The 25,401-nt window shown below is 38.7% G+C and overlaps 1 protein-coding gene and 1 pseudogene across 5 annotated transcripts in view; both read left to right on the forward strand.

The window, feature by feature from the left end:
- Positions 1-25,401, forward strand: part of CNTNAP4 (contactin associated protein family member 4) — a 251,964-nt gene that overhangs the window by 142,220 nt on the left and 84,343 nt on the right. For 4 of the 5 annotated variants that reach the window (XM_078439006.1, XM_060650097.2, XM_060650096.2 and 1 more), the window contains 6 exons: positions 4,785-4,988; positions 5,756-5,940; positions 6,748-6,891; positions 10,125-10,386; positions 18,244-18,393; positions 24,037-24,208. In XM_078439006.1, coding sequence (XP_078295132.1) covers positions 4,785-4,988; positions 5,756-5,940; positions 6,748-6,891; positions 10,125-10,386; positions 18,244-18,393; positions 24,037-24,208 — 1,117 coding nt within the window. Of the gene's footprint in view, positions 1-4,784; positions 4,989-5,755; positions 5,941-6,747; positions 6,892-10,124; positions 10,387-18,243; positions 18,394-24,036; positions 24,209-25,401 lie in introns of those variants that run through there. The other variant, XM_060650099.2, reaches the window with a different exon arrangement.
- Positions 18,948-20,269, forward strand: LOC132691283 (small ribosomal subunit protein uS2 pseudogene; annotated as a pseudogene).

Below are 25,401 nucleotides of genomic sequence, written 5' to 3' on the forward strand. Positions count from 1 at the left end.
ATTAAACTAAGGTCGTTGAGGCAGGGAAAGTAGCCTGGATTATCTAGTTGGACCCGATGGAATTACAAGGTTCTTTACAAGAGGGAGGTGAGAGGATCAGTCAGAGAAGGAGATGTAACTGAGAAACAAAGTGGGGGATTTGAAGATGCTATGATGCTAGCCTTGCACATGAAGAGAAGTCGTGAACCGAGGAATGCAGATGGTCTCTCCAAGCTGGAAAAGGGGGAAAAAGGGATCATCTTCCAGAGACTTCCGAAGGAAAGCAGCTCCTGCCAACCCCTTGATTTTAGGACTTTTTGAATTCCCAGACTAGAAGATGATAAGTTTGTGTTTCATGTGACTGAGTTTGTGGTCATTTGTTACATCAATAACAGGAAACTCATACAGTTGCCCAAGGGAGGGTGAAGGTGCAAATCCACGCCGACTAGTTATCTTAACTCCTGGGCTACCCTGTAATAAAAAAAACTATCAAAAATGTCTCAGAAGGGGGCTAGCCTGAGGAGGATAAATGTGTCAGAACAATTTGCAACTTATTACTAGAAAATTAGAGTTTATGCCCTCCCTCTGGTGAACAGGATATGACAGGGTCACAATATTAATATTGATGGGAATCTAATCATTAAAATATAACCTGAGTGACAAGCCTACTAATGAACAGATTTACAATTAGAAAAATAATTCTTTCAGTCAAGTAACACGTCTCCTCCTACATCGTTGGACTGTGGGTATTTGGCTGTTATAAATTTTGTTAACTTCTGATTTCTAATTTGTATTACAGCCAATTGTCTAATACCTCTGTTTTTCCTATTTATACATTTCAACCGGGTATAAAAGATTCGTTTTCTGAAAGTGTTTGACAAAAGATGGGCATAAGTGTGATTCTGTTAACTGAAACATGATTATTACTTGGATGCTTAATTTAGTGTTTCTAAACAAATAAATACAGAGTTAGATTACTTTCATGAATGGCATGCATTCATTATATCTTTCATAGGTTAGTTTCAATATAAGTAAATATTGTTATGAATCATCTGAACTTTTCTTTTGTGAGAATGTATTTGCATTGGTAGTGTCCTTTGTGGAATAGCAAAAATAAATTCACCTTGAATGTTACTGGTGATGGCTCAGACGTGAAATGTTGCTTCCCCAGCCAATGATGTGAAGCCCAAGTTGAACTTTAAAGGTTAGTTGGGGCGCCTGGGTGGCGCAGTCGGTTAAGCGTCCGACTTCAGCCAGGTCACGATCTCGTGGTCCGTGAGTTCGAGCCCCGCGTCAGGCTCTGGGCCGATGGCTCGGAGCCTGGAGCCTGTTTCCGATTCTGTGTCTCCCTCTCTCTCTGCCCCTCCCCCGTTCATGCTCTGTCTCTCTCTATCCCAAAAATAAATAAAAAAACGTTGAAAAAAAATTTAAAAAAAAAGGTTAGTAATGTTGAAAGTAAAAATTTCAAAAACAAATAAACATGACTTTCATTCAAATACAGAATAAATACATATGAAAGATTAATTAAAGAAGGAATCAGAAATATCGTAAAGCTAGTTGAAAGAAGATGCAAGAGACTGAGTGTAGATAGGAATCCTGGAAAGTATGTTGGATGACTATCACTAGGTTGGGTACATAAATGGTTAATGTCGAACAGGGCACTAAAACCAAAAGCTTTTATTTTCTATCACACAGAAGTCATTTGTATTTCCACTGGGAAAAAAATTTACAAATTAGCATGTAACTGAGCACAGTCTGGCTCTAACCCATAATAAATAGTAAAATGAAACCTTTATTAATTCACCTAGAATTAAATAATCTTTAGATGGACCTGTGAGAAAATGGTCCAATATGACATTGAAAGGAAGTGAAATTATTGCTTTGGGTTATATCCAGTTTTTCCAGTTTTTCTTAACAGTGGGTAAGACCATTTTCAGGAGAGACTACAAACCTATCTCTCCGACCAGCATCCTTGGAGAGATAGATTCTCATAATGAATTCAAATTAATTCTCTCTGTGTCTCTCTCTCCCTCTTTCTCTCTCTCTCTCTCTCTCTCTCTCTCTCTCTGTCTTTCTCAAGATTCTTTTTCATATAGTTCTAGATTTTTATATCATTAACTGTATGTGCCACAGCACAGAGTTTTGTGATTATTGCTTAAAAGTGTATGCTGCTTGTATTTCAGATATGTTGTGTAAATTGCTTTTTATAACAGTGACTTATATTAGACCCATTATAAGTAAGTTTTCTATCTAAAGTAATACTGTTAGGAGTCATCCTGAGTTTTTTCTTTTATGATCATTCTTGTACACATATTGCACACATTTAAGTTGAAGTTATCGTATACTAACATTGTACTCACATTCTGAATTACATTTAGCTTTTCTTCCCTGAAGATATTGTTCATACACACACTGAAGTCCATGATGGTGTGGCAGCAAGTTTGTTGATTTCCCTACTTAAACTACTTTCTCACTTATAGACCCATTTTCAAAGCAAGCCCCACTCCTCTTCCTCCTCTGAGAGCTGAGTTACTGACTGTCTCCGTATTTCTTTTCATGACGGTAGAGGAGAGAAAGTATTGGGAGAACGTCTAGGTCTTTGGGAATTAAATGTCCTAAGAGTAATTCTAAGAGCTTATGGGGACACGTGTAGGACTTGAAGACTGTGAGGAGTAGAAAGGTTAGTAGTGAGGTTTCTAGATCAGAGAGGTGAGTTTCCCCAACTACCTTAACTAAAGAGCCAGTCTTCTGTTGACCTTGATCAGTCTGTCTTGGTTGTTCTCTTGCTGAGCAGTGTCCACCTTCATGGAATGTCAGCTCCATGAGGGCAGGGGGCTTTGCTGGTGTTGATTACTCTCTCGATCTCAGCATCCATCACAGGGTCTCACAAACGATTTGCTGAATAGATACTTATTGTTTCTGAATGTCTCAGATTTCTTAGTTAATATCCATGGAGTAAGAAGATAATAGGTAAGAATGAGAGAAAATGGCAAGTGGCTTCGTTTTAAGAGATGAAGCAGTATACCATTGCTTTAGACATCAATTGTCTGACACATTTTTCACTTTCCTTTGTTGCTGATGGAAATATACAAGGCACAAAAGCTTTAGGTGCCATGAAGGATGATTATGACCATTATAATGTGATAATAATAATAGCGAAGAAGAGAAAGAAAGAAATAGTGGGGTAAAGTAACACAGGCTAAACCTTTATTGGAAAAAAATTTCTCTTGGTAGCTTATTCCAAAAATAGACTTTATCTAAAGTAAAATCATTATTATGATGGTTGCCTTTAAGCAATACATTAACTCAGAGATAACTGCATTGCTCCAAATGTATCAGCATTTAAAGTCTGTCTTATTGGAATTTTTCTTAATTTATTGTAATCTAATAATCATAGAACACATTATTTGTATTTGACACAGAGTTATGTTTTTACCATGCACATTCATTCAGCTATATAACAAGGAATAATTGTTCAGTTAACATTATTCTTTCTACAGAATGCAATGTTTATTCATGTGCATTTGGTGAATGAATTCTTTATAAGCACATTAACAAGATGTGGAAAAATCAAACCTCTGATTTTTCAAAAGATAGCTGCATAAAATAGTTGAAAAAAGTTGGGGGTGGTGGTGAATATAAATGGTTCACATTAAATATGATGGATAATCTGAATGAAATGTATATTTGGGCATACAAGTAGCTGTAATAATTTTGTCAAATGAAACAAGACGAGTAATGTCATTTCATTGACTGGGAAAAGTCAGCTAACCGGTTGAAAAATAGCTTCATTGGGTTTCCCTAACTTCTTCATTTATTACATAAATGTACTCGCAAAGGTAATTGCCTTAAAAAAAATCTTTGACTTGCGAAATGTAGAAAACCCTGCTCGGCTTTCTGAGTATTATCAGTTCTATTTTGTGTCTGTTGTTTGGGTGCAACTGATTTTGACAGATATGCTGTTATGTTACTGGTATAACATGACATCTTTTTTCAGATGAACTGAATAAAAGTGATCTTGACAATGAGTAGATAAGACACTGTCAGAAAGCTGAAAAAACATGTCAATGTCACAGTTTTGACACAAATGCAGCAGAAAAGCCCTTATAATATCATTAAGTGACTATCTTTCCAGTGATGCTCTTTAGAAGACAGAAGATAGCATTGCTCTTAAATACTATTACTTAGCCACAAAAATAATAAAACAAAGCACAAAGGTCAGGTTAATATATACTTGAGATGGCATTTGATGAGTCTGATGGATGTGTTTAAATTTTTATGCAGATCTTTTATCTATAGCATGTGTGAGAGAATTTTTGAGATATCAAAACCATTTTTTCAGGAGCTAAGCACCATTTGCCTTCAGCACTTCAGGAACATGATTAAAAATACTGATGGTGAAATATGCAAAGTGGTTGTGTGGATATTGATCATAACCTTTTTCTTGATTTTATTTTTTCATTGAATGAAAAGAAATAGCTTTCAATAATAGAAAATTAGGAATACATTTTGAGATGTATTTCTAGATAATGATTTTGTAAATAGGTTAGCAAAGACTAAAATGGAATCAATCCCAGGCATCACAAGGGAATTAGACACGAGCTTTTATTTTCCCTCATGATTGGCTTGGAACTGAACTATACGTGCATGTGTGTATGCACAATGCTTTATATATGTATATATGTGTATGTATATATATGTGTGTACATACATGTACATTCATATGTACATATATGCGCATTTAAAATGCTTTAATAAAAAGTATATTTATCCTTTAGAATGACTTTTAATGTCTTTGTCTTTAGGATCAGAAGTGGTTGATCTTGATGGAAAAAGTTCCCTTGTCTATAGATTTGATCAAAACTCCCTGAGCCCAATAAAGGATGTTATTTCTTTGAAATTTAAAACTATGCAGAGTGATGGAATTCTGCTCCACCGGGAAGGGCAAAATGGAGATCATATCACGTTGGACTTACGAAGAGGAAAACTCTTTTTACTTATTAATTCAGGTAAATCTATTTGGCGAAGTGTTTGACAGTCTGGCCACTTAGATATCACTTCAGTAACTTTATGCTTTTATAGCTTATCGTATAACAATTAAGGTGCCTTATTTCCAGATTCAGGGGCTTATATGTACACCAGTATCATACTTAGGTATAAAAATGGTTCCTATTTTGCAAATTGTACAAATCCTCATTTAAAATTTTTTTTAATGTTTTATTTATTTTTGAGACAGAGAGTGAGCAGGGGAGGGACAGAGAGAAGGAGACACAGAATCTGAAGCAGGCTCCAGGCTCTGAGCTGTCAGCACAGAGCCCTATGCAGGGCTTGAGACCAGGAACCATGAGATCATAACCTGAGCCTAAGTCGGACGCTTAACCAACTGAGCTACCCAGGCACCCCTGCAAGACCCTCATTTGATGTTTCTTTTGCTTAGTGCCAAGAGAACTACATAGCTGTTTTCAAACATCATGAAGAAAGGGATGAGTCCCTGAAAAATACTGAGCTAGTAAAAATAATGAAATTGTAGCAAAGATACATTTTACTTTGCAAATGGCATGTGATGGGAAATACTAATAAAAAGAATTAATGGTGGAAGAAATTCCAGCAAGGTTGAGAGGATATTATATTCAAACTCCAGGTAAATCCATGCCAGTGTTTCGGATGGAATGCAAGGAAGAAGATTGCAATTATGAGAGATCCTGGTCCCCAAGGGGAAACTTTTTTTTTTTTTTAGACTGGAAATAACGGTACTGTTGTTTTTTTCTCTTCTAAGGTGAAACCAAACTGCCCTCTGCTCACACACTGATCAATCTCACCCTGGGCAGCCTGCTGGATGATCAGCACTGGCATTCAGTGCTGATCCAACGGTTGGGCAGACAAGTGAACTTTACAGTGGATGAGCACAGGCACCGTTTCCACGCCCAGGGAGAATTCAGTTACCTGGACCTTGATTATGAGGTGTGATAGTTATGTTCCAATTAATGCCGATTTTTACAATGTATATGTGGCGCAGCCATGCAAAAGAAAACATACTGTAGAGACAGCACCCCTTCCCTCTTTCAGAGTAAATCAAAGTCCTGGTGACATGTTTCCCAAGGTGACCTAACTCACAGTAGCAGATTTGAGCATATGCTACTGAGGCTTTGTCTTTCTGATGATATGTTAATCTGTTATCAGAGAGAGAGAGAGTTTTCTTTTTTACCTGAAATGTATAGTCACAGATTATCACATGTAGGAAATCTCCAAGAGATCATATTACCACCGGTAAATACAGAATGTGTTGCATGATTTTTTTGTGCGCTTTAGGGTACCCTCAAGCAGTGTAGATTTATGGAGAGGTTGTAGTAACTAATAGATTAATTAATTCATTATCAATCGATTCAAATGCACAAACACCAATGTGTGCCGGAAATACATATAGAACAAAACGCCATTATAACCAGTTAATGTTATTAAACAGAGATTTACCATGGATATAAAGAGGCATTTTTATTCATCAGCCAATAAACATCCAGATGTGATTAGTAACTTGTAAGAATAATCAAGCTCTAGTGTAAATGAAAACTGAATGCATGTAAATTTGTTTTCGAATCTGCATTTTAATTTTTTAAAAATATCCATATGAAATTAGCAACATGGCAGTGTAGGGTGATGAAAAATTGATTTATCTGTGATGATTAAAGCTATAGTTACTAATCATAATTATTTAAGCAAACTGTCAGAAAATCACTAAACAATATTATTGATGCCATTTTTCTTTCTAAGATCAGCTTCGGAGGGATTCCAGCACCTGGAAAATCAGTGTCATTCCCCCATAAAAATTTTCATGGGTGTCTAGAAAATCTCTTTTATAATGGAGTAGATATCATTGATTTGGCCAAGCAACAAAAACCAGAGATCATCACTATGGTAAGTGAATCTTCATATAAATGAATGAATGAAATTTTGTTGCTTTTTCACACAATAAAATTCCTTCCCTTTGGATTCCCACTTGATATGATGTGAGATTACTCTCTCTCTTTTTTTAAGAGATTACTTTTTTAAAAATTTTCTCTGCTTGGCAATATTCATGTAAGGGATTAATTCTACTTAAAGCAATTATAAATATCACAGAGCGTGATTATTTTATTTTTATATGAAGTAAAACATTTTTTTTTACAGTTGATAATTTCATTTTGTCGTGACGCTCTTACTCCAGGGGACCAATTTCCTTTGCTCTGTAACTACCTTAATAAGATACGCCCTGACAACCTCCCTTAATCAAGGGAATCAAGTTCCTGGAATCAGATAATATCCATGTGTATTAGAGAGGCATTTGAAAAACTATATTTTGCCATGGTCATTCATAACAAGTAAAAGAAACGAACAGGCCGTTATGACACTGCCTCTGCCAATCTGTCCCAATAGTGATGTTGGTCAGGCTGCGTTATATTCTAATGCTATGGAAATGCAGCAGATTTTAAATATAACTGTATTGGTCTGGGGTCCATCAGGGAAGTAGCACCACTACGAGTTTTAGGAACAAGGGATCTCTTTTAGGACTTGGATCTTCACATTTGTCAGAGGAGCTGAAAAGTGGAGGCCAGCTGTCAGGAAGAAGAGTTAGAACAGGGTGAAGGAAAGCCAGCTCCTCTGTGATCATCCCTCACTGTGCTTGTATCACAGGAAATAAATACATAAATAAATAAACAAACAAACAAACAAACTCCCATGGAAAAAAATGGCTGGCATTTCACTTTTGCCTCAACTACCACACAAGCTCCGTTTTTGACTAACTTTTAACCAGAAGCAGCCAGGAAAGAGGATTCTGGGAGACACGGTTTCCAGCTTAACTAGCTTCATGAAAGAAGCTTCAAGAAAGAAGCTTCATGAAAGAAAAGAAAAACGTAGATCCTTTTCAATACATTTCTTTAATTGTTCAAAATTCAGGATATATAAATTCAAGCTCGTGTTATATCAGCCAGTTGCAAAGCACATCACGGGAATATTTATTTTCTTATTTTTTATTCCTAATTCTCTGTGTGAATCGATGTTATCTATAGGAATATACCATTCAGAAAGATTTTTAGTTATACTTGGATAAGAGGGAAGATGACTTAAAAGGAAAATCAAAAAGCCGTAGGTAGATGTGTGTGTTTCATTGGCAAAATGAGCTTCCAGAAACTGCCCATGCAGCTAACACCTACTTTTCACTGGCAAGAGGATTTGCTGCTTGCGGGGTAGCAGGCCACTGTCCAAATGAAGCATCAGACCAAACTGCCGCTGGTAAAATGTTTCCAGTTTTACGAGGTTTGTTAGTTTATAATTGCCTTTACATTATGGGTCAGCATCACTTACTCTTCAGCTTTTATTTTCCATTCACTGGGACAAGATATTTGTCCACAATGAAAGCTAATTCACTTTTAACAGGATCACAACATAGCCAAATATCTTTGTTTAACCAAGACTAACTGGTTTAATTCCAATGTGTATCCTTCTAAGTACAGTTGATTTCATTGACTTTCCAAATCTGTATTTGGAAAACATGCTAAAGAATATTTTCAGGAAAAGTAAAAACCTTTATCTTCATTTCTGAAGCCTGTTAAGGAACATGTTTAACTATTTCTAATTTTTTTTTTTTTCAACGTTTTTTATTTATTTTTGGGACAGAGAGAGACAGAGCATGAACGGGGGAGGGGCAGAGAGAGAGGGAGACACAGAATCGGAAACAGGCTCCAGGCTCCGAGCCATCGGCCCAGAGCCTGACGCGGGGCTCGAACTCACGGACCGCGAGATCGTGACCTGGCTGAAGTCGGAGGCTTAACCGACTGCGCCACCCAGGCGCCCCTAACTATTTCTAAATAACTCAGGGGGCAAAGATTTTTTAAATCCTTAAATATATACTTTACTAGTTAGATAATTTTTATACATAGTATTTTAATGAAAATTTATGCAAGTCTAAGGTGTCTTGAAACTCTGTTTTAAAACTGTTAGATGAGAAATAATACATGTAAATCTGATGACACAGGCATAACAAGAAAGAGCCAAAAATGTTTAAAAAATAAAGGAATGTTGGGACGCCTGGCTGGCTCATTCAGTAGAGCATGAGACTCTTGATCTCCGAGTTGTGGGTTCAAGCCCCACGTTGGGTATACAGGTTACTTAAAAAAATAAAAAATAAAATCTTTAAAAAAACTAAAAGAATGTAAGTAGTACATTGTACATTGTAGTATCCAAGAAAAAAGGAAAGATGGGCTGATGCTATAAAGAGACCATTCTGAGGAAAGCTAGTCCCAAAGAGCCACAAACTCGTGAAAAATGCTTAGATTCGCTATTGGTCAGGTAAATGCAAGATAAATGAGAATGATATATCACTTTGGCATTTTGTCATTGAACTTGTGCAAATTTAAAAGATCTATAATACCTATTCCTGCCAAGGATGTGGGGACAAGGATATGCTTGTATATTACCGGTAGAACTGTGGAGTATTTTAACTTCTTTTTGGAAAAGAAGCTGGAAATATTTATTAAAACATGTAAGTATATATAGTTCTGCATTTAGAACCCTTTTCCGTAGAACTGAAAATATACAGAGGAGCATACCGAGTTATTTATTACAGTCTTTCTGGGAAAGACAAAACCTGGAAACGAGGATATATATATGGATATATATATATATATATATATATATCCATATATATATGAAATATGAAAAAATACAGAAGGAAAAAGAGTAGCTCATTAATATTGGTTATGTTATGGGGTGGATTAGAACCAAAGGCAGCAAAGGACGAAGGAGAAAAGCATTTTCAGCCAGAGCCCAAGGAGTAGAAATCCAAGAGAAGATACGAACAAAGAATTGGCTTAAATAAATTTGTATTGAATTCAGTCACATTGAGTTAGATGCCTTTACAGAAGTTGAGAGCTGAGGAAAAATGGATTTCACCCAGAGCCTAGGGAAAAGTTTGCCTGACCGTGCTGTCACTGGATTTTGAAGAACCTTTAAGATAAATGGCAAGGATTTGAATTTTCATGTTGATAGCCTTTTGTTGTTTTAAATCAAGGGTAATTTGAGATCCATAAACAGCCTTTGTGACACTTCAGTTTCTATTACTAACATGATGGGAGTCATTCTGAAAGCTTTTTCTTTTGCTTCATTCTCAGGGAAATGTGTCCTTTTCTTGTTCGCAGTCACAGTCTGTGCCTGTGACTTTTCTCAGCCCCAGGAGTTACTTAGCCCTGCCAGGCTTTTCCGGGGAGGACGAGCTGTCTGCTACTTTTCAATTTCGAACCTGGAATAAGGCAGGACTTCTGCTATTCAGTGAACTTCAGCTGGTTTCAGGGGGTCTCCTCCTCTTTCTTAATGATGGAAAACTTAAGCTGAATCTCTACCAGCCAGGAAAATTACCCAGTGACATCACAGCAGGTAATAAGTGTATTCCTGCAGGCACAGCGTATGGGTTTGAAAGATTTCATTATCTCTCTGTCCCTTTTCCATAAACTTTTATGCATAACCAAAAAAAAAACTAGTGTTTGTTCAATGAATGAATACTTGAGTTAATAAGATTATCAGGACTCTTCCTTCGAGGACCTCGATTCTAATTTCCTTTTAAGTGTGGCTTCAGCCCTAGCCATTCTTAGTAACCAGAATGATAGTTATGGGGGAATAGAAATTTCCTTTCATGACCCTCTTCCCACTCCAGATAAATCCACATATTCTGAGGAAATGTGTTTTGGGAGAAATGCAAAAGACTTTGAAATGGGCCCAAAAGTTTACTGGGTGTCTTCATGGGAAGGCCAGGCTTTGTCTAACACAGCTATTAGCCTAATCTGGTCTGTGAGCGAAAAGGAGTGTTTCTTGGATCTGTATTTCTCTGTCTGTGTGTGATGTAAAACCCAAGCACTTAGTCAAAGTAACTTCACTTGCTGATATATTCTGTACAGAGTTGGATATATTGGGGAGGATGAAAAGGTTTGTGCAAACTTCTCCATTTGGGTACCAGAGGGGATTCTCTCTACTTCTAGGCAATACGGTTATCATCTTAATGATTAGAAGTGCTATAATTAAGGAGACTGTATGAGTATTTGGAAAATTAATACCTAATTTAGGTCAGCGCTTTGGGTGAGGGATATTTTTGCCTCTTCATTAAAATTATGTAGTTCTTGACAAGGGATCTCCAGCACGTTTTCATACACATGGAATAACACCCAAGCCAAGCAACTAGAGGTCACATTGGGGTGAATTGCTACATCAGTTTAATAAATGATCTTTCAAAAAAATTTAAAGATGCCACTGTACTACTCCTCTATGTTAACTATGGCCAAAATTAATCGCATATGAGAGGAAAATTGGCAGAAATACAGCTGGAAGCTAAATATAGGAGGAACAAGTGTGTAAACGGACGCACAAATACCTAGCCTTTACGTATTGGTGTTCAGTCTGTCGCTGCAGTTTAAATGTGGGAGCTGAAAGTTCGATATTAAATATAATTTTTAACAGCTACTGTGTTGTGACTTTTTCATGTAATGCTCAAAATGTGGTGGATTTGCAGACCCGACAAAAGGAAACAAAGGAAACAAATTAATCAGTGTCATCTAAATAATTAATAGGCTCCCTAAAATGAGGGCCCCAAAATGTAAGCTTGTCATTAATGTGTCGTTTATTGTGATTTATTTGACATTCTAAGAAGTGGTTGTATGCATAGCCTTGTTTCAACACCTTAAAGAAACTGCTTCAGTACAGTGTACTCTAGTGAGCCCCATGAAGCTGGTTCATTCTAAACACTTTACAGGCATGAATATGTAATAAATTACTAGGTGTTGAGTCTATATAGAATACTCTGATTTGAAAATCTTTAAATTAATATTTAAATCCCTATACAGTCTAATCCACTATGGTGTCATAGGACTCAGTGTAATTGTTCTGTAGCGAATAACAAGGAGTGCAGACTATGGATGAATGACGAACACCAGGCTAGGAGAAATTGTTGAACTTCACATTACACAGGTGGGCCTTGACTTACCGACCCCCAACTCCCATTTTTCCCCGTTTCTCTTAAGATACTAATTTTTGCCGGTTTCAGCCAGGCAAGCACCTTTTGCACTTGAAAGGGGACTCTGTAAATGGTAGTTGGGTGGGTGGTTCATTTGTCCAAGGCTCTAGAACTAAGTCATTTGTCAGAATGTATTATTATGACTCCTTAAAGGGAACCAAATACTTATTGGTGGATTGTTACCATATCATGTTGAAGCTTGCCATTTTATAAGGATGGCTCAATTTTTCTTAGCTGCTAAGGTATAACTTCCCAGTCTTACATGTTTTAAAGAATCAACATTTTTATCTTTTGCAGTGGCATAAAAATTAAATTATGCTGTGGAAGAACTGAATTGTTCAAATCTTTGAATTAGCAGGATACATTTTTAATGCGCTCTATAGTTTGGCACAATGTCACTTGGAATTCTTTGAAAATATTGTGTCAACCTATATATCATTTTGAAATATTAAAGATATTATGTTAGTCTAAACTATAAAAGATATTAGCTGGATTACAGAATCCCTCATGACACAAAATATTTCCAGTCTTTGTCGCTTTTACAGATGTCAAAGCAAAAATCATCAGATGACATCAAGAACCCAACGAACAGTGTGGTTATATTTTCCTGTTTAAAGCAGACTCTGTATTGTAGGATTTGAGATTCTGCTATGATTTAGCATTTCTGCTGCTGCTTTTGGCTGAGGGTGAAAATCAGGCCTATAAACCAGCTTCTTGCTCTCAGGGGCAGGGCCTGGTGAGGCAGGCTTGCAGAGTAAGAAATGTTTCTGGCATTTTTTCACTTACTAGACCTTCGCGATTCTTGTGACCCCAGCAGAGGACTGGCCCTCTTGATTTGCCTAACCCAGGAGAAGGCCTGTGTCATTTCACCTTCCTCCCTTTCACTGTTGGACTCTTCCTACCTTTCAGAGGGTAAACCTGTCACTCTCTGAAACTCCCTCTTTCTCCGAAAGTGACCGGCACCAGGGATCTCCATATTTTCATCTTGACAAGAGCTTTCTGGAGGCCTGGAACTTTAGTTCAGGTTGGCGAATATAGCTAATGGATGAATATAGCTAATGGGTGCTCTGTTGTCAGAGCACTCAAAGATATTTAAAAACGGAAAAAACCCTTCACTTGTTCCTTGAGCAATAGCCTACGTATAACTCCCTTTTGCACCTTCGCAAAGTACCTACCCTGTCCAGCAGGGTTTTCCTTCTTTATACGTCTTATTTCATAGATGCCTATTCTCATCTTAGGAGCCAGTGATGGTGGCTAAGCTGTCACAGAATTTCTGTGGCAATTTAGGGTTGATTCCAGAAGATTGTACATGAGGAGCAGATATAAATCTTTTTCCTCTTTCTGTATTTTGTGAGACAGAGAGAGAGAGGGGGAGGGGAGATGGGGGAGAGGAGGGAGGGAGAAGAGAGGGAGGGAGAGGAAGAGATTTCTGGTGAACAGCCGTGTTCTTCCCTATGACCTGCCATTCCCTCTTACTTCTTATTCCGGTCTTCCGTCATTCCATTTAGCGTTGCCCACGCCTTCCACGCAGCCCACACCACACTACCTGTAATCAAACAAGTCGGGCTGAATGCTTATTGCAGCAAGGGGAGCACACACCTGGGGAGCCATGGGCGCGTCTCAATTTTAAGGTGTTAAAGGGTGATTTATTGTAAGACTTGGGGCTGTTAGCTCATTTGGGGGGAGGCTTCAAGGAAGTGGAAAATTGCTCTGGATTAAATGCTGCTAGGAAGTGAGGGTAATTGTGTGACTAAGTATCTTTGTAAATCTTATCTAGAAGGATGGAGGAATGAAATAAGGTAATTGATGTAAAACAAAAACAAAAACCAAAAACATCCGTTGTCGTTCATGTTATCCCAAGGAGGAAGTTTGGTAATTCTTTGGCTTTCGCAGAAGCCTTGTTATCGTCTATGTTTAGACAAGATAAGAAAGTAGTCTTGGCTTTTTTTGGTCCAAGTTCAGTGTGGTCACAGAGTTACCTTGTCTAATATTGGTATTCTATGAGGTTGTGTTCAATGGGAGAGCTCGCTCTGAGTGCTCGCCAACGTCCCATAGCATCACCCGGCTGAGAATGCGAGGCCACGTCCTGGCTGTTGGGGGCGGCTTTTCTGTTTCTCAAATTTAATTATTTACAAGAGCAAAAAAGTAAAGGAACTGCCTGTCCTGCAGGCAGAGAAGAGTGTGGGTTTTGGAATCAACTTACCAGCGGGACACTACCTTGGGTGATTTGATCTTCCTACTTGAGCCTCATTTTCTCCATCTTTAAAATGAGAATAGCAATAGCAGTGTTGAAGATGAAATGACACAATGCATGTAAGGCACCCAATACCTGTTACAGATACCAGTTCAGTAAAAACTGTTTTTATTATCTTATTGTTATACCAACAACATGTCCCTCCCCAACTCAAAACTTACGAGTGGTGGGAGCAGTGCTAAAATTAGCATTTACTTACCTAATATCATGAACAAGAATGAGTGCAAATTCTATGATTTGTCACCTTCCATACTTTTACAGCGACGTGGTCTTTTAAGGGGCTCCCTCTCATCAGATCCAAAAGCAGGAAGGAGTTGTACACTTAAAAAAAATAGAATCTTGGGGTGCCTGGGTGGCTCGGTCAGCTAAGCATATGATTCTTGATTTCCGCTCAGGTCATGATCTCATGATTTGTGAGTTCGAGCCCTGCGTCAGGCTCTGTGCTGACAGGGCAGAGCCTGCTTAAGATACTCTCTCCCCTCCTCCTTCTGCCCCTTTCCTGTGTGTGCACACGTGCACTCTCTCTCTCTCTCTCTCTCTCTCTCACTCAAAATAAATAAATAAACTTTAAAAATAGAATCTATTTTTAAACTTTATTTCTAATGATTTTTAAATTTATTTTTGAGAGAGGGCATGAGTGGGAGTGGGGGAGGGACAGAGAGACAGGGGAACAGAAGATCCGAAGCAGGCTCTGAGCTGACAGTAGTAAGCCCCATGTGGGGCTCGTACCCACAGACTGTGAGCTCATGACCTGAGCCCAAGTCAGATGCTCAATTGGCTGAGCCACCCAGGCACCCTGTAAAAAAGAGAATCAAATTTTAAAATTACCCTCTTAGTGTCTCGAGTTAAGAGAAAGAAATCAAGTGGATTGTTCATTATTTCACTTATATAATAAATCCTATTGATGGGTAACAAGCCTCCTCGTCATAAGTGAGCAGTGTCTGTTATAAGTGAGGCCTGAGAATAGCTTCCTGAAGTTTCCCCCACAACGATAGCACAACTTCACAACGTGCTAGCTGCCTAGGTGGGTGACTGAACTGTGTCAGATGACAGAACGGCTGTCCTGGCCATCTTTTGTTCCTAATCTAAACTGGCTTCTGTACTAAGGGAAGAAATCCCCGAGCCTTTGACTTTACTCCTACGCATGCCTCACCCAGCAGATCCCTGGAGCGCTGCTACTCAAAGTGTGGTCCCTGAGTAACACTCATTCGGTGAAATACTTGTTTCCAGATGGAGTATAAAAATTGGGATTAAGCTCTAAAACACTGCTGGAGCAATAAGTTCTTGCTGCATCATCCGAGGCCAAGGTTGCTGGACTCATATTTTATGTCTTCTTTATTTAATTTTTAGTAATTGATTTTCGCTGAGGTTTTGAAAGGATCAGTCCGCAGTAGATCAGAAAAGAAAATGTTCATCACCCCAGGTGGCTTGGGAAGCACTGTCCTCGACCACTAGAAAGCCTAAAATTAAATAAGAGCTGCAAAGTCGTGTCTATAGGCACACCCAGCCTTTGAGAGAGCTGATAGGAGGCACGTGGTAGGGGAGGGAGGGTGGGAGGTGTCTGTAGGTGTGACGCAAAGCTCAATACAAAGGCTTTCACTCTAAATGTATCCTCTTAAAGGAAGCTCTAGATGACAAATCTGGGGCATTTGATTTATTTTAGTCCAATCTCACACCATCAGGGATTACATAACTCCTCAGTTGTCTATTTCGGAACCCACTCTTAGAAAAGGTATCTAAAAGTATCTAACCTACATTTTTCATTTCTCAGTTTTTAGGTCTTTCTCATTATCTTTCACAAACTAAACCAGTTGGGTCTTTGAAAATCTTTTTTCTCCTTCCTGGATGTAGTATAAAAATGAGCTTTGGTGCCCAGGATGGAATTTGCGTTATACTAAATAAATCCAGGGCAAAGAGCTTAATCGCCTAACAGAGCTTCTACACATTTTCTGTCTGAAAAATAGCTGGTCAAAAATAGCTGAGGAAGTAAAGAAGTTGTACATTGTACATAGTAACAGAAAAGAGGCCATGACCTTTGGGTTTAATAGAGTACTCATAGTTTAGTTTACTAATTTGATCCATAAAGTCATACAGCATTGAGTATTCAATGGATATAAAAAACCTTGATGGTTAATCCACAATAGAGGTGCTTAGACTCCACCTGTCTGCTCATGTTCAACCACCGACAGACTTAATTCCCTTTAAGAAGGAAAGGGCTAACTCATGTCATGGATTCATGACACAGGAGCTTCAGTGGGAGGGATGGGAGGTTATTTTTTAGAAGTGATGAGAAAACTTTGATTTTTGATTCGTGTGAATTTTGGTCATATATATCATCTTGGGAACTCCAGGGAAAATATAAGAATGAACAAAACCCACAATTTTCCATGATGAAAAAATTACTGTCGATATATTGGGGTAGTTTCAGCCCTTCCCCATATGTATACAAAAAAATAGGAGTATCCTTAGAATTGTATATATGGAGTTGATTCTCATTCTTTGCAGTAGTTCTATTGTAGAAAGTCACTGTGGACACTGCATTAACAAACACTGAACCATCACTCCTAGAATTAATGGGGTTAGGTTCCTGTGACTTTCTGGTCACAACATTTTTGTCAACCAATCAATCCATAACCTTGTTTTATGTGTGATTCTGTTTAAAGATACCTTATTTCATATATATTGTTGATCCATTAACATTGAACTCATGGTCAACTGCACTATAAGCAATGGCTGAGTGAAGTTCATCGAGCATGTGTGTTTTCTCTGTGAGACACATCACAGCCTTCTTGCATGTAGTAACACCAAACCTGTACTTTGTCACTAGGACTGATATCTTTTTTTTTTTTTTTTTTTTAGTTTATTTTGAGAGAGAGAGTGTGCATGTACATGAGCGGGGTTGGGGTAGAGAGAGAAGGGGAGAGAGAGAGAATCCCCAGCAGGCTCTGCACTGTCAGGGGCTTGATCTCACCAACCCCTGGGATCATGACTTGAGCTGAAATCATGACCCATGTCACTCAAGTGACTGAGCCACCCAGGTGCCCCCTGAGGTCTTTTAAATTGCAAAATCACCAACCAAAAGCACAAAAAGTTGGAAAACGTGTTTACATACGACAGCTGAAACAAGTATCATCTCCTTGTTTAACCTCAGCTGGAAACGTGTGTCCATCCACTCCGTTTTTCCACTGTTCTATATACATTTCTGTGAATGATTCCAGAGATGCCCTGAGTATTGATTTGGGGGTTACAAAAACATTATGGTGACTTAGGTGGATTTGCAAATCCTCTGCACTATGAGGCTCGACTATGTAAATGGGGTTTTACACACTGCTGTATTTATTTATTTATTTATATATTTTTATGTTTATTTATTTATGAGAGGGACACAGACAGCACGTGAGCAGGGGAAGGGTGGGGAGAGAGGGAAAGAGAGAGAATCCCAAGCAGGCTCCGTGCTGCCAGCCCAGAGCCTGACGTGGGGCTTGAACTCGTAAAACCGTGAGATCATGACCTGAGCCGAAACCAAGAGTCAGACACTTAACCGACTGAGCTGCCCAGGTGCCCCCACACTGCTTTATTTTTTAACTTTGTATTATATGGGCAAACTTTCAATATTCATTATAGTCTCTCCCAATATTTTTGTAATGATTGACTTGATATACTTTGCTAAATATATAAAATGATTACACACAAATGTAAAAAAAAAAAAAAAGCAGATAAATCGTTTTATTGGGCTAGACTTTGCCCAGTGTTGGGGATTTTGTTCCCTTTATTGAGACCCTCAGAAAGGAATCATATACCATTTTCCCCAAGAGGGTACCCACTTGTCTCCTCTTCCTGTCTTTTGGTTTCCTTTTGTTAACATAAGGGAGTGCTGTGCTTGATTGGGTGATGTGTATATTGCTGTTCCTAACCAACGGCTTATGCTGTTCCCTGTTGAGAGATAACTCTTTTAACTGATTTTTATCTCCCCTAGGTGTTGGATTAAATGATGGGCAGTGGCATTCCATCTCCTTATCTGCCAAAAGGAATCACTTGAGTGTGGTAGTGGATGGCCAGGTGGCCTCTGTTGCTTCTTCCCTGGGGTCTGAGCAGACTTATTCAGGTGGCACCTATTATTTTGGAGGTAAGAGAAGAGGTCAGGCCATATGGGACACTGACCCATATTTGCAGTTACTTCCCCTTTTGTCCTGGAGATGTCATCATTTTAACGAACGTCAATAGTATGGAATAATGTCTCCCTCTCGTTGAGCATGGAAATGTCGAGTGAATCAAGATGACCGACTATGGCCTAAAAGGCCTTTCTTAGAGATGGATTTACTTATGTTTACAATTTCTGCATGAGAATGACTGCAAATTAGCCACCCTCTTCAGTTCTTACTTTCGAACTTTGTTATATTTTCCTAGTGTTAAATGGTTCTTATATGACTTTTTCAGACTTTTATGGCCTGGTTTTATTGCAGTATTTTCCTGAACGTGGCTCTTAGCTCCTCTGGAGCATCCTTATTGCTTTCCTACTGTCCAATGCAGAAGGGCAATATTATGCCAATGGCAAATAATCTAACTCAATTAGCCATAGAAACCTCTGCTCATCGCTAAGTAATAATGCACTGATACCGTGGATGAAATTAGGGCATCAACCTTCAACACCAGGTCATCTCTCTAAGAGAACAAAGACACATGAAGCGTTTACCTGCCCAGGGGATGTTTGACTGAACTAAAAGTTTGGAAAAGAAAACCTTGGAAATGGAAATGAATCTTTAGCGTGGAAAATTAAAATCAAAGGTGATTTGCCATTAGAAAGGCAAAGGTGTAAAACTGTTAATAGTAAGACTTATTTCTAATCTTGACTTGGTATGTTTTTTATTGCTGCAGTTTTGAATTTTAACAGTCCTTCTGTCTAGAATCACTTTTGAATTTGGTGGCAAGTAGCCCAATCTTTATGATTCATCAGTAAAATACAAATTCCTTTCTAAGAGTTGACAGTAAGCACGCAGACCATGCCTCATTCGGCTGATATTAACACTTTCAAACAAACACTTTCCATGCTACCCAAGGAGGGGTCCATATGGCGTTGCTCTGTGTTCCCACCATAACTTAAAGGGAAACTTTCACAAAGTCCAGAGCCCTCGATGTCCTACAATTGAAGGAGGAGGATGCCGTCAAATTTTCGCAGCAGGAACCCGCGTGGGTGGCACCAACCTTGACTTGCAAGTGGAACGACAGTACATCTACAAAAGGAAAGGTGATGGCGTCTACATCATGAATCTGAAGAGAATTTGGGAGAAGCTTCTGCTGGCAGCTCGTGCGCCACTGTTGCTGATGAAAACCTGGCTGATGTTAGCGTCGTATCATACAGGAATCCTGGCCAGCAAGCTGGGCTGAAGTGTTCTGCCCCTGGAGCCGCTCCTGTTGCTGGCCACTTCACCCCCGGAACCTCCACTAACCAGATCCAGGCAGCCTTCCAGGAGCTGAGACTTCTCCTGGTTATTAATTGCAGGGCTGACCACCAGTCTCTCACAGAGGTGTCTTATATTAACCTGCCTACCATCGCTCTGTGTAGCACAAACTCCCCTCTCCGCCCTGTGGACATCGCCATCCGTTGTCACGACAAGGGAGCTCGCTCAGTGGGCCTGATGTATTGGACGCCGGCCTGGGAAGTTCTGTGCACGTGTGGTGCCATTACCCACAACACCCGTAGGAAGTCGTGTCTGGTCTCTACTTCAACAGAGATCCTGAAGAGATTGAAAAGGAGGAGCAGATTGCTGCTGAAAAGACTGTGACCAAGGAGGAATTTCAGGGTGAACGGGCTGCTCCAGCGCCTGAGTTCACTGCCACTCACCCTGAAGTCACAGACTGGTCCTGAAGGTGGGCAGGTGCCCTCTGTGCCTGTTTGGCATTTCCCTACTGACTCGGGCGCTCAGCCTGCTGCTGAAGACTGGTCCACAGCTCCCGCTGCTCAGGCGACTGAATGGGCAGGAACCAGCACTGAGTGGTCTTAAGCTGCTCTTCCACAAAGGCCAACGAAATGGAAATAAGGTGGATGGAAAGTAAAAAATTTCTTAAAAAAAAAAAAAAAAAGAGAACAAACAAACAAAACCCCCTACATAATCCATTACTGTGAATGGCAGCATAGTGGCAACAATCCCAAAAGACGTAATTGGCTTCTTTAGCGAGATTTGTACATTTCTGAACCAACTTGTTTATTAAACCTCATGGAATATATGATTGATTTTCTGGGAATCCATAGGAGCACATTCCTTTAATAAATGGTAAGATCTAGAGAACAAATTAACTAAGAGCTTTCACTTCAACAGAAAAGATTTAGAAGCACTAAAAGAGATTTTAAAAACACGCATATTGTTAAGTGTGGAAAAAAAAAGACTAGATAAAAATGACTGGATTGGATAAAAGTGTAAATCATGAAAATAGAATCATCATTCTTTCAGTATTTTTCATCCTTTATGTTCATATTTAATAATGCCTACCTATTTTTGTGGAAATTTTTATTGCTATTATTCATTCTGTAATATTTTTTTATGGTGAAACCTACATCACATGTGCACTCTGTAATTTTGCTTGTTTTTATTATGATACACACCATTTTATTTAAATAAACTTTTAATCTTTGAATACTTTTAGATTTATCAAAAAGCTGCAAAGATACCCAGAGTTCCCATACCCCCTGGACCCAGTGTCCTCGGTTGCTCACATCTTACATCATGTGTGCATTTTAAAGCATATTAATTAGAATGCTGTGCATATCTACATGTGCATTTCCCAGCTTAGAAAGATAATAGTATCAATATCCATTTGTCCCTCCAGGGTCATGTCTCTTCTCCCCAGATAAACACTGTCTCGAATCTGGGGTATTTCTCCCTCTCATGTTCTTTTTAACTGGCATCTATTGAGGTGTTTCTAAGTTCCTAACCAATATACTGTGGAATGTTCCATAATAAAACGCAATCAAGTTCTCGGTTGGTGTCCTTTGGTACCAGAACATTTTGAGCATGAGATTCTACTGATCTCATGCTCTGCAAACTGTAGAGCACCCTGACACTTCCAGGATTGGGAACAAGGGTCCAAAAGAAAGCAGAAGGCCTTCTGCTGCCCAGCTCCCCCCCTCCTCTTCCTGGGTTTGTGCTCCAGAGACTGATAGAGAAGGTCCATCCTTCTGGAAGCTCACTTGGGGCTTTGGGCTGGGAATCCTGGATTCCGGAAGTGGACTGGAAGGGGAGTGGGGTGATCATCTCTTCCCAGTTTTCGCACTGGATGCCCTGAGTCCGAAGGCAAACTGTGACAGTTGTTGACCCTACTGGACCTTCAGCTCTTTGTGCATGAGAGCCCCCTGTATTACTAGGATCTGCTTTATCTAGGTGGAAGGCGCTTCCTAGGGTGTTAATTCTTTAGCCAGTTTATCCTCAAGTGAATAAATGTCCCATGTTCTGAGATGGGATCTTACAAGTTTTCTTCCATTTGTGTCTCAGTTCAGCTACAAATTTCCGGTGATCTTATCAGCCTACAATCAGCCTAACATGGCTGCGGTGCCCCACTGTTCCACCAGCCCGCATTGTACATCCATTCTAGGCCCATCTTGAGAGTGACAGTTATATTGGGAGGGGGGCTGCTCAGAAACCACAGCATTCTCCATATGCCATGCCAGATCCCATTATCTGTCCGTCGTTCTCTCCTCTTTCTCCCCCCAGCCCCAGCTGAGTGCTTTTCACAAATTTGGACTGCTTTGTGGTGCATTGTGCCCAGCTTTTATCATTTATAAATTATAAATTTTAAGTCTGGGTTGAGGACAGATAAATGTCTAATTTCTGTATGTTGCCCCATGTGATCTTTGTGCTGAAGAATAACACACTGTGCGGTGCCAACTGGAGGCACTAGACCGTGTGCAGAATTCTCACACCCCCGCTTGTGTAAATCAAACATTATCCATCCAGTGAACAGGCTAGACCACCGTGAAGTCAAAGCCGACATCTTACTTCTGGTGCAGTGACATCGAGTGATAATTTATCTGTCATCTTCAGAGGTGCTTAACATGCCGACTGCCTCCAGGAATGGATCCATCCATTAATTCAACATTAAGTATTCCCTAGAAATCTTCATATTTTAAAACTTCCATCTCAAACGGGTTCAGTGCTGAACCTCTCCTTGCTGTTGCAATATATTCACTTGTGGGTGCCTGTTATCATAGACTAATGAGACTAACCTGGCTTGAACCTTTCTTTATTCTTAGAATCTCTTGCTTATTAAACATCGTAGCTAGGAATACAAAGTTCCTCATGGTACGACAATGTGCTTTCTGAAAGTTCCATCATCTTTCTTGGTGACTGAGTTTGCTTAGTTTTATTCCCTGCAGGCATATTGCAAAATTTATTTTATTCTGAGATAGTTTGAAACGTGTCAGGAAACACTACCTGGAGAAAAGGAGATTAGCAGAGCTGTTTATATTCCTGGCATATTGTAGTCACCCCCAAATATTGTTGAACTATTATCGTCTCAGTTGTTACTTTAACATTCTTAATTGGTTAATAAGTCATCTAGAAAACACAGCGAGATTATAATAACCATATCCTATACCACAGAAGAATTTTAAGCACCGAAAACGTGTGTAGTGGCCTGTGCAATAAATTGATACTCAAAGAGCATTCATCACCTTTTCTTGATACATCAAATCTGAAACTTCGGAGTCTCCCTTGGTCAAAATATAATATTTCAGTGTACCTGATAATAGTTTTAAATATGAATCCTGGTCTTCACTTGCCATATAAATGGGTTTTGTTAGGAAAACAAGCATTAAAGGGGAAATATCTTCAGTCACAGTATGTAATTATAATGGAAATTCTCAGGTAGAAAAATAGCGTGGATTGTATTGGAATTAGGAAGTTGCTGATTCATTTCTTATTCTTCGAAACTGTAATAGTGCTTGACAACCATAACGGCAAAGAAAGATTAATGAAAAATACATAAGTATAATATATGTGCTCATACTCCATAAAATTATTTATTTCACTTGGATAGAGAAACACTTAGAACATCATTAAAACTCAGAGAGTAATGGTTAATATTATAGTTCTTTATTATTTAAATAATTAGAAACAGGGCTTAGGTAAGTGTTAGAAAAAATCAATATAAATGGAACATTCTTTTGTGAGTCAAAGGATAAATAAAATCACAGTGAAATGTTTTTGACATTAAGTCATTATGATTTATTAAAATGCATGTGTATACGGCTTTTATATGCATATAAAAATAAAGTATTTAATTAAATAGATGGTTGGTAATTTTATCCCAAGTCAATATAACTCCTTTCCCAAATAGTTTCAAATACCAAGGTATTTCATAGTTATTGATTTATCTTTTCTTATGTGCAGTGCACATTTTCAATCTTTATGCCTTTTTTTGCATTCCAAAAGACTAAGTTCCTATGTTTAACTGTAATACATAATTTAATATTATGTAATAATAATATAGTATAATAATTGTATGATAATTACTGTAACATTATTTCATAAGAATCCTATGGTAGTAATGAGAAATACTTTGTATAAATTGCAGTTTGTCATTTAGATCAGACTAATGATGACTGCAAGGGGCTCTTCCTCCCTCTTTTAATTTTAAGAAAATAATCAAATGGCTACTTCTTTTCTTTTCTTTTCTTTCTTTCTTTTTTTTTTTTCATAATGAAGCAGTCTGTGTACTAACTCCTGATTGATGATGATGTATCCTGACTTACTTTGTTTTGTTTTGTTTTGATCAGGTTGTCCTGACAACAGCTTTGGATCCAAATGTAAAAATCCACTTGGTGGATTTCAGGGATGTATGAGACTCCTTTCTGTCAGTGACAAGGTGGTGGATCTGATTTCAGTTCAGCAGGGATCCCTTGGGAACTTCAGTGACCTTCAGATAGACTCATGTGGAATCACAGACAGGTACGGATCTCATTTTTTCTTTAACTTGGACCCGTCCATTTTCAAATGTTTGGCAGCATATTAAAACTTATATACAAAATGAACATGTTTTAAAACTCCTTTTCCCACCGTCACCTATTCCACAGGAAATGGATGATAGTCACATTAGCAATAGGAAAAATATGCTTTTAGTTTTATGCTTCGTGTTTCCAGGGATAAAATTTAGGTGGGAGACATGTGACCATGTTATTTATATGTTAACATGCTACCGATTTACAAAAGGTAATGTTGATGCTGCTATAACTTTTATTTACTTTATTTTTATTTTTTAATTTGCATCCAAGTTATTTAGCATAGTGCTGTAATGATTTAAGGAGTAGATTCCAGTGGTTCATCCCCTATGTATATAGCACCCAGGGCTCATCCCAACAAGTGTCCTCCCTAATGCCCCTTACCCATTTACCCCATCCCCCATCCACAACCCCTCCAGCAAGCTTTGGTTTGTTCTCTGTAACTAAAATTCTCTTATGTTTCGTCCTCCTCCTTGTTTTTACATTATTTTTGCTTCCCTTCCCTTATGTTCATCTGTTTTGTATCTCAAATTCCTCATACAAGTGGAGTCATATGATATTGGTCTTTCTCTGTCTAATTTCACTTGGCATAATATCCTCTAGTTCCATCCACGTAGTTGCAAATGGCAGGATTTCATTCTTTTTTATTGCCGACTAATACTCTATTGTATATATATGTACACCACATTTCTTTATCCATTCATCAGTCAGTGGACATTTGGGCTCTTTCCATACTTTGGTTATTATCAATGGTGCTGTTATAAACATTGGGGTGCATATGCCCCTGTGAAACAGCACAACTGTATCCCTTGGATAAATACCTACTAGTGCAATTTCTGGGTCATAAGATAGTTCTATTTTTAATTTTTTGAGGAACCTCCTTACTGTTTTCCAGAGTGGCTGTGCCAGTTTGCATTTCCACCAGCAGTGCAAAAGATCTCCTCTTTCTCTGCATCCTCGCCAACATCTGTAGTTGCCTGAGTTGTTAATGTTAGCCATTCCGACAGGTGGCAGGTCGTATCTCATTGGGGTTTTGATTTGTATTTCCCTGATGGTGAATGATGTTGAGCATTTTTTCATGTGTTAGCCATCTGGATGTCTTCTTTGGAGAAGTGTCTGTTCATGTCTTTTGCCCATTGCTTC

The sequence above is a fragment of the Panthera onca genome, chromosome E2 (genome assembly GCF_046562875.1).
Source record: "Panthera onca isolate mPanOnc1 chromosome E2, mPanOnc1 haplotype 2, whole genome shotgun sequence".
Classification (NCBI taxonomy): Eukaryota; Metazoa; Chordata; class Mammalia; order Carnivora; family Felidae; genus Panthera; species Panthera onca.